Source organism: Aphidius gifuensis, linkage group LG3, assembly GCF_014905175.1.
Source record: "Aphidius gifuensis isolate YNYX2018 linkage group LG3, ASM1490517v1, whole genome shotgun sequence".
Classification (NCBI taxonomy): Eukaryota; Metazoa; Arthropoda; class Insecta; order Hymenoptera; family Braconidae; genus Aphidius; species Aphidius gifuensis.
Window position 1 is genome coordinate 9619728 of NC_057790.1, and position 20085 is coordinate 9639812.

A 20085-nucleotide genomic window follows, 5' to 3' on the forward strand; every position below is an offset into this window, starting at 1 on the left:
TACCTCCAAGTTATTGGTGATGATATTGTTGTTGTTGAGGAGATATAATGGAGGTGGAATCCACCAAGAAGACACCATCCAGATATGCGCGTATAATCTTGCCAATTTAACCACTTCGAATTTGTTAAATACATGATGATAGTCTCTTCATTTTACAGTTGATAATCACAGTTAATAAGATGATGTTTAATGAAGTATACTATTTTGATGCAAAGTTTCAACACAATTCATTATTATATAATGTGGATATCACAATAATTATAATTCATCTGTTGAGTTACTTTTATGGCGTGCTTTGCTTATGGTGGCTTTTTAGCTGCGTACCGGAAAACACCGAAGTGAAGACATCTCCGTCCATCATGACTACTCTCTCCGCTCTCTCTTTCCAACACACACATACTCTTAAGGAGGTTATGCACAAATTCATTGCGGGTGTTGCGGGGCGCTTCTGACGTCACAGACAAAACTGAAATCTGGCTACACTGTAAAAAAATAAAGTGAAAAGCGCCTGCGCTCCGTATACAATATATGGGATTGCGGGTATGTGTGTGTGTTTGAACATGCCATAAGTTGCCACATCTAATTTTTGTAAAGTTTATAATTAATTTCTCATTAATTGACCGATCAACATATGAAAATTTTTCGCGCAATTAATAAAACTCGGTTTCTAGTATATGTGTGATTTTTTTCAAGACTTTTTCATCATTTTTTCTATCCGAAAAAAATGGTTGAAATCTCCATGGGAGCCAATGTTAAATATTATTTTTAATAATTAATTACAAAAAATTTAACCGATCAACATAAGAAAATAATTATACCGTTGTATTCAGAATGAAAAGATCTACTTGTGTACAAAATTTCAGAACATTCTCATTATATTTAAAAAAAAAAGAGTAATTTGTGCATAACCTCCTTAACATCTGAAATTACTCGTACTAGTGTCGCGGACACCCACACCAGTATAGATATACACATTCAAACTTATATTTATTATCTATACATTTGTACACGCTACAATACTTTTAGCTTGATCAAGTCTTGATCCAGAATGGATCAGGCGATCCCTATTAAAGATGAAGTAGACATAGCCTGATGCTATCCTGACCAGGCAATTTGTCAAATTTATAGAATATAAACTTTGATACTTTTTTCTTCATCCATTTTGGATCTGGTTAGCCTTACTCCATCCGTAATAGGGATAACCTGATCCATTCTGAATCAAGACTTGATTAAGAAAAAAATATTTAAAAAAAAATGAATTTAATACTTTTACCTTGATCAAGTTTCGATCCAGAATGGATCAGACTTTCTTTATCGTGGATGTAATAGAGATATACAGATGCTATCTTGATCAGGCCATTTTTGCTCCATCTTCACTGTGAAAAATTATTTCTGATATTTAGAAATAAACTTCTTGGCAAAATACTTTTCGAAAGAATAAATAAATTACTTAATAAAAATAATAATTGTTTTGTTAAAAGAAACAAAAAATCTTGAATTAAACAAAATTTGTTTATATCATTCAGACAATGTTTTGTAACAAACGATAAATGGTATGTGTCATACAGTTTTTTTTAAATCAAAGCCTAAAACTTTCAAGCAAAATTTTGCTATTTTTTAGCAACTTTTTTTCTCAGTGTTGTAGGCTTAAAAAAAGCGCCTTCCAAATACTTATTACTTACTAAAAAAGTTAATTCTTAATTAGTTCTACTTTTTTTTCGAAAACTATGATTTATATAGGACTTTGAAGATGCACTTTTTAAGCCATACACAAAGACACTACGACAATTCTATGAAGAGTTATCGAGGTAGCAGTTTTTGAGAATCCACTAAAATTGCCTTAAAACCGTCATTGATGCATCTATTCTTGCGCAAAATTATTTTTTATGATCCTATTTTTATACAACTGACTCTTCGGAAAAAGAAACATTTAGTCCACCTCTAATAGTTTCGACTCTATAATTTTTCGAATGAAGAAAGAAAATAAACTAATTTTGAGTTTTTCTGAAAAAAAACAAAATTTATGGAGAAATGTTTTTTTATAAAGTGCAATAGTGATCTCATAGACGCATCTTTTAAGCCCTGAACAAACTCTCTAGAACAATTACTTCATAAGTTATAACATTTCTTCTTTTTCTGGTGATGATTTTAATACTGCAGCTGAGCCAGTGAAAAAAAAATACTGAGCAAGACTCGTTGAAGTCATCAATCAGTTTGCAACAGCTCTTCATCAGTTGGTGTAATTGTTTCATTATCTTCAATTAAATTTTCAGGATCAACGTCCACCTGTTCAAATCAGTATCTTCTGGTATAGTTTGTTTTGTTTTTATAACATTCTTAAGAACTCGTAAAACGTGTGACTGATTGAATAAATGAAGATTGATTCCAGCTCTTCGCAGTATGGATCTAACCTGAGAGTGCTGCTGATAATGGTGGTACAGTAAGAATATCTACAGCAATTTCATCAATTTTAGTATTGTCATGAATAGCTTGCCACTATTTTTGAGCTGGACTTGGTGATACAGAATGATGGACGTGTTCTTTACCAAAAATACCACTAACTGTTTTCTAGTCAACAAAACTTTGTGCCAATTTATTCTCATCAAGTCCAAGTTTTTTACCAAATTTGAATAAATATGAAGAAATATCATCATCATCGTGTATATTTCCTCCTTTAAAACCTGGATCTATAATATTTGCAACCCGATGAAAAAGTGTGATTGCCATACTATTTCGATGTTCAAATGTCGAAAAAAAGAATTTTTTTTCTTCTTTTGATATCCTTGTTGATGAATGATTCAATTAGTCCTTTGATTGCTCTTCCATTTAGTCAAAAGCAAGACGAGCTTCACTTATACAAAAATAATTGCCTTCTAATTTAATTATCCAGTAAGTAATTAGTATTACTAGAATTATTGTTTTGATTAATATCAACCGGAAACCATCATCTGAAGAAATTTGCTTTGTTAATTTGGTTGATAATTCTTCTTAATAATCCATTCTTGTATTTTTGATAAAAGATTTTTTAACATCTGGTTCTATCACATTGATATTTCACGGAGATTTTGTTCAATACATAATATGCTGTCCAAGCATATTATTGTTCATAAAAATTGAGAGAGAAACTTGTAAAATACAAAATGGTAAAATAAAAAAGAAAAATATATATAAAGGTATAATAAAATTAATGTTTGGATAGTGTTGAGTTACCGTGCCTAATCCCTTGACAGCACGAGCCAATGTCGACTAATTCTTCGAACTTGCAGTTTGTGCCCCGCAAGCAGACTTTGCAAATTCGAGGAAATTCAGGATTAGTCCGATGACTTCAAACGCAACACTGTCCTCAACGAAAAATAAAATAAAATAGAATGTGCCTTGTGAAAATTATATTTGGGAAAGTTTTCTCAGGCTCACACCAACACTTAGTTACCTGGGCGTCGTTGTGAAACCTTCGAAGATTTTCTCAGAATTTTCTAATATTAAGGCCCGAGAGGTGAGTAAGCGTCTTGGACCTTTTTTTTAAATCAGTTGCCTTTGCAATCTTGTGGCTCACACATCTCTCTTTTGTCACTGGTCTTGCTAAAATATTAAACTTCAAATTTAATAACAATCTAACAAATAAATTAATTATTAATATAACAAATAAATGAATTAATAATTTAACAAATAAATGAATTAATCATTTAACAAATAAATAAAATAATAATTTGACAAGATTGAAGTCAGTGATAATTGAAATTAGCTATCCAACTAAATTTTTAATTGTGTTAATAATTACATGATTAAACGAACTTACCTGTAAGTGAAGTTCTATCATGATTGTATGAAGCGCCTCTTCCGAAAAGATCACCAGGTAGTACTCCTACTTTATACCGATGGCACCACATGTTTTAAAGTGTTGTGTCAGAACTCGCGGTTTTAATACGCCGATGGTCCGTTGTTGCCCGTAAAGCGCTAACGCACTTTGCTCGTGTACTTATGTGAATATATATATTGAATTACTATGTAATAATTGTAATTAAACAGACGATGAATTTCAGGTTAAGATTCGATACTTTATTAATTTCCACAACGTGGTCAGACGTGCAGTACAAAAGTTGAATTTAGAATAATCTCGTGGTTGGCCTTTTTCCTCTCTCACAACTTTTAACTTAAATTTATAGGCTGGTGGAAGGTAAGGTAGGAATGGGTTTGTAGGCAATACAGGAAATTATCTACTACTTGAATTCTACTAAATTATACAGTATTATACATTATATATGTCACAGATGCGTCGCACGCATCACAAAAGCCTAAAATAACTGGCATGTATACGACATCTTGCCAAGCGATCTTCATTCTTATTTAAAGTGTTATTGTAAATTGGATTAAGGGTAAATATAATTATAGGGAGTGAGATATCACAGGGAGGGACTGATCTTTTCGGAAGAGGCGCTTCATACAATCATAATAGAACTTCACTTACAGGTAAGTTCGTTTAATCATGTAATCGTATTTCGCGCCTCTTCCTCAATATTCTGATAATTTTGTGAAAAATAAATAAGATAATAAAAATAATAATAATATTAATAATACATTAACATTTTTCCTATGCTGATAATCAATAGCGAATTCAGTTATTGATAAATTGACTTTAAACAGCTACCTGGTGATCTTGATCTTGATCTGTTGTCCCAAAACCATCATTATTATTTATTTTATCTATTTAATTATTTATTTATTATTATTTTTTTTTTTTCACTTGATACTGCTACTGCATATGATACCTTATCTGTAACAATTGGATGGTTGTAAAACCTTGCAAAAGTTTGAGATCTTTTAGACCACCCAGCAGTCTTTAATATCAAGTCAATATTTACACCTTGGTCATGAGCTGTTGATGTTGAAGCATGACGTGTACTGTATGCTGTAAATTTTGATGTATCAAGACCACTTTCCAGTAAGGTGGATTTAATCCAACGACTCAACGTTTGTGTTCCAACTTTTTTATGTGGTTTTCTTGTTGCAACAAATAAATTATTCTTGTCATTTCTAACTTCTTTTGTTCTTTTTAAATAACATTTAATAGCAGAAGCAGGACATATGCTAATATCCTCTTTGTAAAATGGTATGATTAAAATTGGCTGGTTTTTTTTGGGCCTGATGTTTTTATGTTGTTCGAAATTTTTATTTCTAAATTTTCACCAACCTCAGAAATATTTCTGATATCAATCAACGAGAGTGTCTGCATTCTATGACCCGTCACCAGAGCCAGTAAGGTTGACAATTTTTTCGATAATTCATGAAGTGAAAGCTCTTCATTTCGTGTTAGTGTACTCAGATGATCAAGTACTATTTTTGGATCCCAAGTACAATCATACTTGGCTCTGGATGGTCGTAATTTGCTAACACCTTTAAAGAATCTTCTGATTGATGAATCATCACCGAGTCCATCACCTTGTATCAATGCCAAGGCTGAACGATAGCTGTTCAAACTGCCATATGATGCACCAAAGTTGTATTGATTATTTAGAAAATGAAGAACATTTGGTACCTGAATCTTAAAAGGATCCATTTGCTGATCAGTCCACCATTTTTTTAAACAACAATCGTATTGTTTAATTGATGATTCAGTAAGTGAAGAAACCATGATGTCTGCTGGCTCTGATGGTATGAGTCTTAATTGGAATGCCTCCCTGAGATAACTCCTGCAACCAGGGTAATCTTTTTCTAGAGAAGATGAGGTTGCCTGTTCAAAGAAGTTAAAAGATTAACATTTGGTAAAAAATATATAGGAGGTTGATCAAGCATTGACATGTAAACTGGATACCAAGCCTGGGCTGGCCAATTGGGAACTATCATAATCCCTCTACATTTTTCAACTCTTATCTTTTCAATAGTTCTTAAAATTATTGAAAAAGAAGGGAAAGCATAGAAAAAATACTTATTCCAACTAATTGTATAGGCATCAATGGTCAAACAACCAGGATCTTTCTTCAAAGATATATATTTTTGACACTTGTTATTTGTTCTTGTAGCAAATAAATCAATATCTGGTGTACCAAAATTCAAGGTTATTGTTTCAAAAGCTGATGTTGATAATGCATATTCTGTTTCAGGTTCTAGCCTTCTAGACTCAACATCAGCTTCTTTATTATCTTTAGAAGCAATATAACTTGCATATACCCATATGTTTCTTTTCTCACACCACTGCCATAATTTTTTTGCTAATTTTGCTAGTTTCAAGTATCGTACACCACCTTTTTTATTTATATAAGCAATAGCAGTAGTATTATCAATTCTTAACAAAATATCACAATTCGTTAAATCTTGAGCAAAACATTTAAGGCTTAACCAGGCTGCCATTATCTCAAGATAATTTATATGATTGCTTTGTTCTTGTTCAGTCCAATGGCCATTTATTCTGTCTTGTTGATAATAGCCCCCCCCCCCAACCAGACAATGAAGCATCTGAAAAAATTTCTATGACTGGTTTGAATTGGCTGATTTTATTTTTAGCTTTATCTATATTAATATACTACCAGCTGAAATCATCTTGTAGATTTTTTGTTATACTCATTGTTGCTTCATAGTTATCACCATTTTGTTCTAGAGCTAGATATCGTGCTCGTTCGAAGTCTCGTAAATAGACTCTACTGTATTTTAACGTTATACAACACGAGCCCAGAGTACCAACAAATGAAGCAAATTCCCTTATTTTACAATTTTTTAATAATTTAAATTTATTTATTTTATTCTTTAGTTTTACTTGCTTTTCCTGTGGAAGCTACTACCATTTTTATTGTATCAAAAATATTACCAAGAAATTTGCATCTATTAGATGGTACCATGTGAGTCTCTTTTTCATGTTAATTAAAAAACCTAATTGTTTCAATAAATTACAAGTGACATCAACGCTTTCTTGACATTTGATTTCTGTTTTTTCAATTAACAGAATATCATCTAGATATATTACTGAAGTATATCCTAGACTACGTAAAAGTGAAATAACAGGTTTCATTATTTTTGCCCAGACATAAGGTGCTGTACAAAGACCAAATGGTAAAGAACAGAACTCATATAATTTACCTTGAAAATTGAACCTCAAATATTTTCTATATGTATTGTATACTGGTACTGAATAATAAGCATCTTTTAGATCAATACAAGCCATAAAACAACCTGGAGATAACAGACGTTTAACAACTTTTTCATCTTCCAATTTAAAAAAGTGGGGAAACGAGAATAACTACCGTGCCTATATATAAGCGACATAGAGCAAACCCCTTACCCTCCCAAATCTGTACGCTTTTATTTTAATATGAGATAAAAAAGTTCGGTAAGATAAAAACATTCTGTTCTGTATTGATCCCATAATCCGATATCAAGCTTTTTAATAAAAAAAAAATCGAAATTTTTAGACTTATACTTTTATTTAAACATATAACATCAAATTTAAGAAGTTTGCGTTTTTGCTAAAATATCTTCAAAACTCCAGAGCAATCTTACAACTTCAAAAAAATTAAGAGCTAAGATTTCAACGTCCAGATCAATATTGACAACTTTATAAAATAAAATTCAGCAAGGTAACAGTAGATGGTGTGAAAAAACCTTTATTACATTAGTATTCAACATCGCATCGATGTTGCGCGCGCCATATATTGTTGGGTGAAAATAATACGGTTAATATTTAATAAGCTGTGTTACCACTTGCAAGTATTTTCATATTAATATAATAAAACAATTGTTTCAAAAGAAAAATCTGAGATATTTAAAAAGAAAAATTCAATCGATGTTTTATTATTTTAGAATAAATATAATAAATTAATTCGTCAACGTATAAAAAAAAAATCTATTGTAACTAAAACTTTACAAAAAGATGTGATATCATAACAAAAAAAAAAACCGAGTTTTTTCTACAAAAAGAAGCGTCAAGTATTCGAAATCTTTAGCTGTTTTTTTTTTTTTTGTACAAAAAGATGTGGTACCAAAAAAGTCAAGAATTAAATATATTTTAAATGCATATATGTAATTCAGTCTTGACTCTCGACAAAATTTTAAACTTGACCCTACCTTTTTTTCACATTTTAAATATCATATTTATATAGGTATATGTTGAACCAGGTGGGGTCAAGTTTAAAATTTTGTCGAGAGTCAAGACTGAATTACATATATGCATTTAAAATATATTTAATTCTTGACTTTTTTGGTACCACATCTTTTTGTACAAAAAAAAAAAACAGCTAAAGATTTCGAATACTTGACGCTTCTTTTTGTAAAAAAAACTCGGTTTTTTTTTTGTTATGATTTATATATTATTGAACGGTTCAACTGAGTTTAATACTTGAATAATTGATTTTTTTTAAAAATTCATTTAAACGTATTAAACAATAGTTATCTCGCGGGTTCAAAGAATCATTGTTATTGTTATTATTATTATTATTATTCATATTATAAATATATATAAATGATGATAATTATAACGACAATAATTTTGATAATATTATCAATTATTCACAATAGTATTGATATTAATAATAATATCTATAATAATAATATTTTAAATATTAATACTAATAATCATCAATATTTATATATGCATGTTATTGTCAATATTATTATTCATATTATTAATATCACTGAAATTATTATAAATCGATAATATTATTGTTATTATTACTAATATTATATTGATATTATTATTATCGATGATATTTTTTGAGCTATTATTTTATTTATACTATGGTTATATATGAATAATATTGTTATAATTAATAATAACTCCAATAATATTATGATTAACAATAATATCAATATAAAATTAGTAATGATATCGATGGTATCAATCATATCGTCGCATTAAAGGATGAAGGGCGTTAGTGCCAAAAACGTCAATTTTAAAGGAAAAAGGGCGTAAGTGCAAATTTATAAATTTTCAAGTTTTTCATCTAATTTTAATACTTAAAAAAAAGGGAAAATGGGCGTAACAACCTTTGATAAAGGATGAAGGGCGTATGTCCAAGGATTTACGCCTTTTTTCCGTTATCAAAACAATTTTTGATAAAAGATGAAGGGCGTATTTACAATTTTATTCGAAATTTATTTAATTGCAGGATTTTTTAAGTTATTGATTGTTTACTGATAATTATTCATAATTTATTACCAATAAGAAAAACATATAAATGATTACAAATTTTCATCTTTTATTGAAAATGATTTTGAGAATGGAAAAAAGTCGCAAGTCTCTGAACATACGCACTTTTTTTTTTCTGTAAGCCTTAAAATTATATGCAAAGCCCGAAAATTCATAAAGTCGCACTCACGCCCTTTTTCTTTTAGAAAAAAAAAATTCCTAAAAATAGCACTTACGCCCTTCTTCCATTAATGTGACGATATAAATAATAAAATTTATAATAATAATATTCGAAATATAAATACTAATAATTATTATTAACTAATAATATTTATATTTAAATATTATTATCAGTATTAATATTATCAATTTTGACTTTGCTTTTCTATCATTTTCTTTCCATATTTTAATTGATTTTTCTGAGATTGTTCTTGTTGTTTCTGATATTGCATCTAATTCAGGTTCTTTTTGTTCACCACACACATAACCCCACAAATTATTTTTAACCAACATTGCTTTAACTTGCATTTCCCAAGTATCAAAATTTTTTTTATTTAGTAATTCAGTTCTTGATGTACTGTTTGAACCCATTTTTGTATTCAATTGTTATTTTCAATTATTCACTATTTAAATATTCTATTAATTTTTTTTTTCAATGTGACGCTTCTGGAACTTTCCACGATACCACGTTTTACTCTCTTTTATTAAGCAATTTTATTACTCCAATTTTACTAATCCATTTGGATTGTGTCCTGGGCCCATAACCTATTGTGATTATGCTTAGGAATATTGGTGCAATAATGTCACAACAACATATTATTGATATTCAATTAAAGAGTAAAAGTATATTAATTACAGGTGGAATGTGTTACATCCTCGCTTGAGGTGTCATCAGAAAGTGTACGTACTTTATGTGTGTATAAATTTATATGTGTGTGTATGTGATGTCACCAAGGCAATGGTTTGTATCTGTGTGTGTGTGTGTGTCATTAGGTTCAATTTCCAACAGATTGTCAGAGCCTTTGAAACAATAATACCTTGTAAACAATAAATTCATGTAAGAAGTGCAAATATGATAAAATATTTTGCAAGTTGACAAGTGGATGTTTATCATAGTTGTGATGCAAATTCAATACAAAAAACATACAATATTTATGATAGAAAAATTACTTTTAAACATTTATCAGATGCATCACTTGCTCAACCAGTTGGTATCACCAAAGAAAAATTAAAAGATGTGTGAAGTTTGTTAAAATATTTAACACCTGAAGGAAAGAAATTTTTTCCAAGTCCATTATTTTGAACTTTGCAAAACTAGACGAAACTAGTCGAAAAATAAAAATGACAACGGATGGTCATGGAGGCCAGTATGGACGATAAATCATGTCCCTCACCGCGGGGGCCACGGCACTGAATTCGAATATTCCCCAATTAAAATCTTCTGAAATAGTATTAGTGTGTGTAAATAAAAGCCGCCCACACTCATGCTACTAATGACGTGCCAGTTAAGTATAAAAATTTTAGACATTAGAGGACGCTTATTTTTTTCTTAAACTATGGTTACAAGGGTGCCTCTTTGAACCCAAAATCGTCCTACCTGGGATCTCACATAAGACCTTAATAATGACAAATATATAAAAAAAACATTTAAATAACTAACTTCTTAAGTATTCGTTTGGAAATAGTTGTATGCTGTGAAAATAAAATCGAGAGTATAAAAAATTTGGAAAACTTACTGAAATTCGCGAAATTTTGTCATGTTATGACATAGTATGACATATTCCGTCAAATTTTTATGTCATATTACTTGGGTCATGGCAAACTATGCCGAAAAATGACATAATCCACCGAAACTTTATTTCATTTGATGACACATTGTATGAACGAACACAATTATGAATTATTTAGAATAAGAAAAAGTAACCTTTTCGTGCATCATAAACGAGACACTAGACTTTTTTTTTCTATACTAGATTATGATGAGTGATGTTCTTGCTGCACTGCCATTCAATACAAGTGTAGTTAAATTAGAAATATTGGGGGAGGTGCTTTTGGAAGTACTTGAATGGAGTGTATACACACTTGATGAAGGAGATACAAGCAATCTTAATGGAGCGTTTTTGCAGTATTCGGGAATTCAGGTAACATATGCTTTGTTTTTTTAAAAAAAACCTATAATTAAACATCTAATAAAAGATAAAGAATGATTGGATTCTCGCCTATTCGATATTAGGTAACCTATGATCTATCGAAGCCTGGTGGGTCAAGAGTTATTTCTGTTTTCGTCCGTTGTTCAAAATGCAGAGTTCCAAGCTATAAAAAATTGAAAAACAACTCAATGTACAGTGTGCTTACAGGTCATTTTTTGAGAAATGGCGGAGATGGTTATAAAATGCTAGTAAATCTCAAATGGAGTTCAGAAGGCATTACTACAGACGCAGTTCTAGTTGAGTATTTGAAAATGCATAGTCCGATACACCCAGAAGTTGGTTGGAGGATCAACTTTGTAATACCATCCAGAGAAAGGAAAGTAAATCATTCCGATAGTATCAACAGTGGGTCGAAAATATTTCGACGTACTATTCTTTTTCCTCTTTTTTTAATGCCCTTGATGTTTTATCGAATGGCTTGAAGTAATATAACAATATGTGCGAAAAAATATCAAATTTTTAATTTTTTTATTATTTTAATGTCAACTAGTATATCGTTTCTACAAGAGTTTCCAAATACCTATTCCCATTTATTCCTAAGACTCAGAGTAAATATAAAGGTCTATACATAGTATAATATAGTATAATAATATTAAGAATGAATGATAAAATAAAGTAAATCAATAATTATATAATATAATAAATACTATATTTTGTTACGATATACATATGCATATATATATATATATATAACAGTGTCGGAGTATTGAACGACATTTTCAAGTCATATTTTTAATCTTTTTATTAAATTTTTGCTTTTACTTCAACTTTATTACTATTACGAGGATGTCAATCCAAATTTTAAATTTTTATAATAAATAACAAAGGGCGTACGTTCATGCATGGAGAATTAATATATTAAAATCATTGATGTATTATTTCAGAGTTTTTCGGTCATATTCATAATCTACAAATGGGACTCTCATAATTTTCTCAAAAAAATAATGTCGTATTCAATAGATCATGCACCGGACATAAAAAATGTTGACATTATCACCAGTGAACTGAGTGATATGGTTATCAATGTTATAAGGCGTTTTTATCCAACTACACAAATCCGCTGCTCTTTATTTTATTACCAAAAGGTATGTGAATTATTATGATAATTATTCAAAAACTATTGATCTAGAAAAATTTAAAAAATACATTTACAATCAAGTCATACATCAAAATAAAACTCTATTTTGATAATTAAATTTTATATAATCAATGATTTATTATTGTCATTATGAAAAAAAATGTATTATAAAAAAATTTAATAATTTTTTTATTTGACAATATTTAATTGTTACATATAAATAAAATTTACATGTGTTATTTTTTTTATTGGGTTCTATCATTCTGAGACAATGTCAACAACACATTCAAAAATTCCAGTTACCATTTGTTCAATCAGTTGATATTGAAAGACATTGAATGTAAATTAAATTTGGATGACTAAGTAGATATACAAGTAAGGATGTGCGATACTCGGCGATATATCGGATACTTTTACTCGATATTTTTTGATCCGATATACCGAGTAACCGATATTTTTTACCAGATATCGGTCAAAAAGTACCGGAGACTACAGATTGGGGATTTCAGCAATTTTAAAATATATATTACCTATATTACTTACTGAGAAATATTATTTTATAAACAATTATATAAATTGAAATGATAAAAATTATTATTAATTCAAAATATTTAATAAATTTATCCAATATTAGATATTGTTTTGTATTTATTAAAAATACATATATACATATATATTCATGTTAATATATAATATTATTATTAATCTTAATTATTACTAATTATGTTGATAAAAAAATTTTATGTGAAACAATTTAAATTTGAATACAATAACAGGACCAGTATTGAATAATATCAATACTGATATAATTAAATAAAATAATAGTTAAGATAAAAAACTCATTAAACATTGGTCCTTTTTTTTTATTTTAAAAGTACTCGACATTCGATATAACGAGTATTTTTCAACCCGATATACCGGATAACCGATATTTGAAAAAAAAATATCCGATATATCGGTACCGAATACTTTTAAAAGTATCGCACATCCCTATGTACAAGATAAGCACAGTATGTTACTCTGCTAAATGGATATAAAATTGGAGCTGGCAAAATGTTATTGACTACTCTTGTTGATTAAAACGATAATAACTATATTAAATTTTTTTTTATATCTTAAACCAGTATTATATACCAGTACTATAAGCGATGACAATCCAAGCAAGTGCACTGTGACTCAATGATGCAGCAGTTATTGGTGGAAGTTCAGCTTCATAAAGACTATATAATAAGCTCAATAAACAACTTATAAAAAATAACCAACCAATGAAAACTGTAGCTATAACATTCACAGAAAAAAAAAATATACTTATCAAGAATTATATATTCGTTGATTAATTTTATTTAGTACCTTTGACATAACTTTACAATCAGTTAAAAAAAAAAAAAAATCAACAGACATTCCAATAAAATACGGTCCAAGTCTTGTCTATGGCTTGTCATGAATTTTCTCAAATAATGCAAGAGGATCATCTGAAATTGGCATGTGATTCTTTATCAATGCAATAATGTAACCAGTTAATATCTATGAACTTATCAACAAAGTAACAACTGTAAATGCTGAATTTTGAAATGAGTTGTTGCAACGACTAAATTAACTTCTCCAATTATATAAAACTATGCATCATCAGCCAAATACCAACTCCACAACATACACTGTAATAAATCAAACAAAAATTGTTTTCATAATAGGGTTTTTTTATTAATGTAGAAACATTATTCAATTACTATTTGTTTAACTAGAAATAATATATTACCAGTTTCTCCTTTTATAATTATCAATTAGCAAAAATATCTAAGGTTTTATCGTGATTGTTCTGAAGAGAAAAAAAAACATAAAATAAGTAAATAAAATATCAGCAAGTCATTATTTATTTATAATATAAACATTGAGTATTATTTTATATTGTACATCTTACTTAATTCTGTTGATATTGAAGCTCCTGTGACCTCTAGATTTGAGTTTATTCATTTCTATCTATTCAATCAATTAATTTTGTCTATTTTAAAAAATAATATGAGAAATGTACTGACATTTAATACATATAAACAATAACTATACGTTATATTTTGTGCTTACATGGAAATATTAATATTTTGTAAACCTGCCTTAAAGTTACTGCTCCTTACCTCGCTTCCTGTATATTTTATATTATACATGGTGCAGGGATTATTAAGCCGGACCGGGCTTCCGTAGTGGCAAGTTAGAAGAAATAATTATTGAGTTTTTTTTTTTATTCGAATTATATAGTTATTATCTAACAAATTCCAACAATTGACAACGATTCTCATTATTTCGGTTTATTTGTCGTGACAATTATTTGAAGACTCAAATAATATATATACGCAAGTTGAATTCGGAGAAAAACCAGGGAGTTTATTTCTACCAGGGACATTTTAATTGTATAAATGAATATAGTATTAAATAGTTTGTGATGTGTAAGCGCAAATGGATAATTATATTCATTAATTTTTTAAAATAAATACTATATACTTGAATGAATATTTTTTTTTTCGAGTCATAACTGTTTTCAAAAATCATTTTTTTATATTTTAATTTTTTTTTAGTAACATTTAAATTAAAAAAAAAAAAAACGAAGATATTCACATTCAGAATTCCTTGGTTTTCACGACCTTGACTATCATAATATGATACACTCTTTTTCTCAAAATTTACAACACAAACTGCCTAGTGGTCACGTAAATGTATTGGAATCAGCATGTATTTTTTAGAAAAAATATTGACCCAAAAAAATAAATTTTTTTTGTAAAACAGTGAATAAAGTTATACAAATTGAAAATATGATATAAATATAATACATTTTTGGTCCATCTTCTTATTTCTTCATACTGACAACTCTGCAGCTTTTGATAAAAAAATGAATTTGTCGAATAAATTAATAATGGATCTGTTTCCATTATCAATCCAAAATATGTATTTGTAATCTGTGGGAAATGGTTCAAATAAAAATTAGAGACAGACGAGATATTAATCAAAATTATACAGTATTATTTGTTTTAATTATTAAAATTTATTACTTTATCATTCAGCCATCTCGTTAGTCTCAAAGTTGCCAGGTCAGCCACTGATAAATCTTCATTACTACTAAGTTTTCCTTGCTGTTCTCCATGCATTTCCAACCAAACCTGTTTGTTAAATAAAGTTAAGAAAATTTTCAATTATGTATGTACAACTAATAAATTTTGAAATAACTACAAACCGGTGTAAGAGGGAGTTTCTGTAGTGATTGGTTATCTTTTATACTGATACATAGTGGTGAATTATCAAGTGAAATATCCACCTGCATCTGAATAACACAAATTATTTTTATAATTATGTACACATGGCTACATAGATGTATTGAAAAATATAAATAATAATAAAATAAATTTAAAAACAAACATAGTAATTAATAAATATTTTTTACTATCCATAAGTGACAAGAAAAAATCTAAATAATATTATTATTTAATAAATATATTCATACTCACCACTTCATCATTTTCAAAACTTGAGAGCGCACTTGATTGAGCTGTGTTATCAACATGTTCATCAATATACTTCATTCCAAGCTATTAAATATATAAAAAAATTATTATCCTACAGTTTTATTTCATACTTTATCAAAAACGGTGCTTATTTCATCCATCATTTCTTGGATATTATCATTTCCTATTTTTTCTTCTACATTTTTATTTGAGTCACTTTTACTGTCACTTCCAGATGACAGACCCTCTTTAGATGATGAAGTGGATGCTTCTTCAAAGATGCCAGCTCCACTTTTTCTCTGCTCTTTACTTGAACCAAAGACATACCGATTGTAATGTCGAGTAATTTTTCGCTCAACTTTGATGCACATATCACTCCATACAGTCGGTGTCACTTGGTTTAATGATTGTTGCCACAAATCCTTGACTATTTTATCACTATAAGTATGAATAAAACCGATGTGCTTGTCGAAATAACTTTTGGCAATACCCCAAGCCATTTCTATCGCATTATACTTATAGTGATATGGTGGTAGTCTTAATATTGTGTGCATTGTATTTTCCGTAACGTATTCATCTATGATGAATTTTTTTTATTGATTTTCTTTCAATAATCCACACAATCGAAGTAGTTGTGTTTCATTAGAACCTTCGACGTGTGGAATATTTTTTTGTTGTAATCAAGTTCTTAATTCGTTGACGTTTCAGCTTGAACTTAGTAGCTTTTCATACTTGAAATTGATTGTATTTTTTTCTTGATTAATTATATTTTTTTGTATACACAAATATATAATTTAAATAAAAAGAATACTATATTTTTGACTGAATTAAAAAAAAAAAAATTCTATTTTTAAAACGAAAATGAAATCATTCTCACGAGGTAAAAAAAATTATTGTTTAATAAAAAATAAACTTCACGGATAAACTGTTTTAAAATTATTACATATATACATCCATGCAACAAGTGTTTTCTGAAAACTTGTAAAAATTTAAAAAAGTTTGTTGTATAAAAACACTTGTTGCAAGGCTCAACCTATATACTCCAGCGCTTCCCTTGTGTTTTGTGTGAACCTTAAGAAAATCAATACTTTGGCGTCGCGCGAATCAATAAAACGCATATAGATGTGATTACTGTGTGTGTGTGTGTGTGTGTGTGTGTGTGTGCATGCGCAGAGTTTGAATTTGAAATTATAGCTGACACATTTGTAAATTAATAAAAAAAAATTTTACAATTTTGTAAACTTAAATAAAAATAAAAAAAATAAAAATTTTGTTAAAAAGTTTGACAGTAATTGCTGTGTAAACCATTCTTGAAATTTCACAGCTTTCATTTCCTTATAATAATCATCATCTATCTTTGGTTTTTTTTTTGTCTGGAGGATGACTTCAGCTGAAAAAATCAAAAAAAAATATTTCTACGTGGTTTGAACCCGGGCCTCTCTGGTTATAAAGTGAGTACTTTACCACGGAGCCAGAATTCTTATGACAAACCCCTATAAAAACTCACATAAGAATATGACTATAAAATAATTTAAGTAAAGTGATTGCTTCACAACCAAAAAAGGCCCGGGTTCAAATCCCGATAAAAGATTTTTTTTTATTATTTTTTTTTTCGTTGGGGAAGGGAAAATGGATGTGCAGAATCAATATCTTGAATGATGAGCCAATAAAATATCAGTTAATATTATTTATTAGCAATATAATATTCATAAACATTTAATATACATATGTCAAAAAATATTGTCACCATGCTATATAAATTCATAGTTGCTAACTTAAATCATGATGAAAATCGTTTCTCGAGTTTCTCAAACGTTGCTTCTAAATGAGCGAGACAATCAAATGGCTCATTTTTGAATTTATAAACGCCGATTTCGATCATGCGTCACAAATGTCTAGAAGCAACTGGATACTTTGCATGAAAAACATGAAACATTTTAAAACAAAAATCAATAGCTTCTTTTCCAGATTTTATTGAAAATAAATGTTTATCAATAACTACAACATATGCAGTGCTTTTATTTATATCTATGCCGTTCACAGCAATAATATATGGTTGAACTGAATCTCGGCCAGCAAGAGAAATTTTTTCTTGAATTATTTTCTGAATATCTGCTGCAGTCTGAAATATAAAAATTATAATTATCAAATTTTTGTAATTAAAAGTATAAGATATATTATTTTAAGCATCAACCATTAAGCATACCTTTGCGTGTTCCACAATACTTCCAATGGTTTTTGAAATATTGATTCCCTCCTTGTTTGATCCACTCTGGACTTTAATGTTCCCTTTTAATGGATACAAATAAGCCAAATTACTTAGTTGAGCCATCATTTTACCACCTTCAGTTGTTGTATAAAGGTCGCAATAGCCAAGCACAGTTTTACACTTGGCGTTTTTACATTTGATGTTTCGATGAATGTAGTCGAAAAAATTTTCCCAATTGTCTTCAATATTGCCTTTTACCTGAAGATTATCAGACATCAAAATCTAGCATAATTAATTGTGGTCCATGTTTTGGTTTGGCCACTCTTTATTGATGAAATCTACGGTTTTCCATGGATTTATTTTCATAAATTCCATTCTCCATCTGAACGAGGATTTCCATTTGGATATAATCTCTTCAGTATCTCCGCCTTTGTATTTTTTTTCAAGCCATGATATGCTTAATTAAACTTGTTCATCTGTCAAATAAATATACATTTTTTCAATTAAAGCTTTTGATTTTCTTAACATGGATACTTGAAATAATTGAGAAATCATCCAAAGACCTTAACATTTTCAAACCTGGGCTTTTTGATAGTATTGAGATCGACAACAGATTGCGAACGTCTTTTTTTTGTGGTACCTTGAATCACTGAACGTTTATAAAAATAATTCTTGAATTTCTGATAAATTCTGCCTCTTCTTTCGATATAAAACATTTTTGTTGTTGTATTTAGAATGGCTGCAAGATTTTCTGCTATTACCTCGTAGTGTAAGTAGTCCCAATTCCTGAAATTATTTTTTTACATAATTTTATTATTTAATTTCTCAAAAAATTATTTTTTAATTGAAAAAAAAAAAAAAAAAAGTGTACTTACTCATGTCCAAATTTGCTGATAAGATATCCAACGATACGGTCAGTAATCATTCCAGCATGTTGTTCATAAAATGAATTTTTTTCCTTTGTTTTCATCAATATTGCTCTTGTTTCTAACCAGTCATTCAGAATATCAACTAATTTAGGCTTGGTTGTTAGAGAGAAAAATTTTGCTTTTATCCCTGTTGAACTTGTTGGTGGAATGTGAACGCTTAAATTGTTATCTGCTAGCGTCACATTATTGTCCAGATTTATTTTCTGAAATTTCATTTCATTTATGTAATTAATATGTAATAGAGTACAATTGTGAAAAAAAGAATTTAACTTACATTTTGAAAATGAGAAACCCATTTTTTGAAAAAAATTAATTGATTTACACTATTAGATATAATGTTTTCTACTTCTTCAGCTTCAATATTAGCTAGAGTTACTTCACATACGATTCCTGCCTCTGTTGAATTTTAAATTATGAAATTAAATAAATCATAAATTTTTTTTTAAACAATTATTTAGAAAGTTGATGATTTTTAAATTCTTTTATTCAATAATTTTTAACTTTAACAGTAAAAATCGATGACAATTTTTTTATGTAGATCAGTCAATATTTTGTGCCATTTTCTGGTTCTTTATTCCCCCTGCAATTACTCGGACTCGGAGAAAAAAAATTTTTTTTTTTAAATGATTGTTTAAAAAAAAACTAAGTGATGAGCTGATGGTTTGTTTTTCGATTTATATCATTTATTGTTTGGTCATTTCCATTGGTTAACCCTTATTCTTTTCCTAATTTAATTGTTAATACCAAAATATATATATATATTATATATATATATTAGACCGTTTCAAAATTTTTTTTTCCTTTCTTAGTATTCAACAAGACAAATTATCTACAATATTTTTTTTTTTTTTAAGTCGCTCATCGACTTTGAATATTTTCCATTTAAAATACATGTAAGCAGTGTTTATTTTATACTTTTGTTCATAACTTTATCAATTTTGCTAGAGACTGGAAATACGACCATTCGAAAGCTTAAAGTTAATACATATTGAAAAATTTTAATCATCTGTTTCGCGGCTAGAAAACTACGTAAACGTTTACTAAACAAACGATAATTTA

The 20085-nt window shown here is 28.7% G+C and overlaps 1 protein-coding gene across 6 annotated transcripts in view; it reads left to right on the plus strand.

Moving 5' to 3' along the window:
• Nucleotides 1-14990, plus strand: part of LOC122851904 (protein 5NUC-like) — a 36042-nt gene extending 21052 nt beyond the window's left edge. The window contains exons 6-9 of one of the 6 annotated variants that reach the window (XM_044151405.1): nt 11086-11253; nt 11346-11558; nt 12207-12407; nt 13525-13719. In XM_044151405.1, coding sequence (XP_044007340.1) covers nt 11086-11253; nt 11346-11558; nt 12207-12407; nt 13525-13545 — 603 coding nt within the window. In that variant the 3' untranslated portion in view covers nt 13546-13719. Of the gene's footprint in view, nt 1-11085; nt 11254-11345 lie in introns of all 6 variants that reach the window. The other 5 variants (XM_044151404.1, XR_006373753.1, XM_044151406.1 and 2 more) reach the window with 5 other exon arrangements.
• The last annotated feature ends 5095 nt before the right edge of the window (nt 14991-20085 follow it).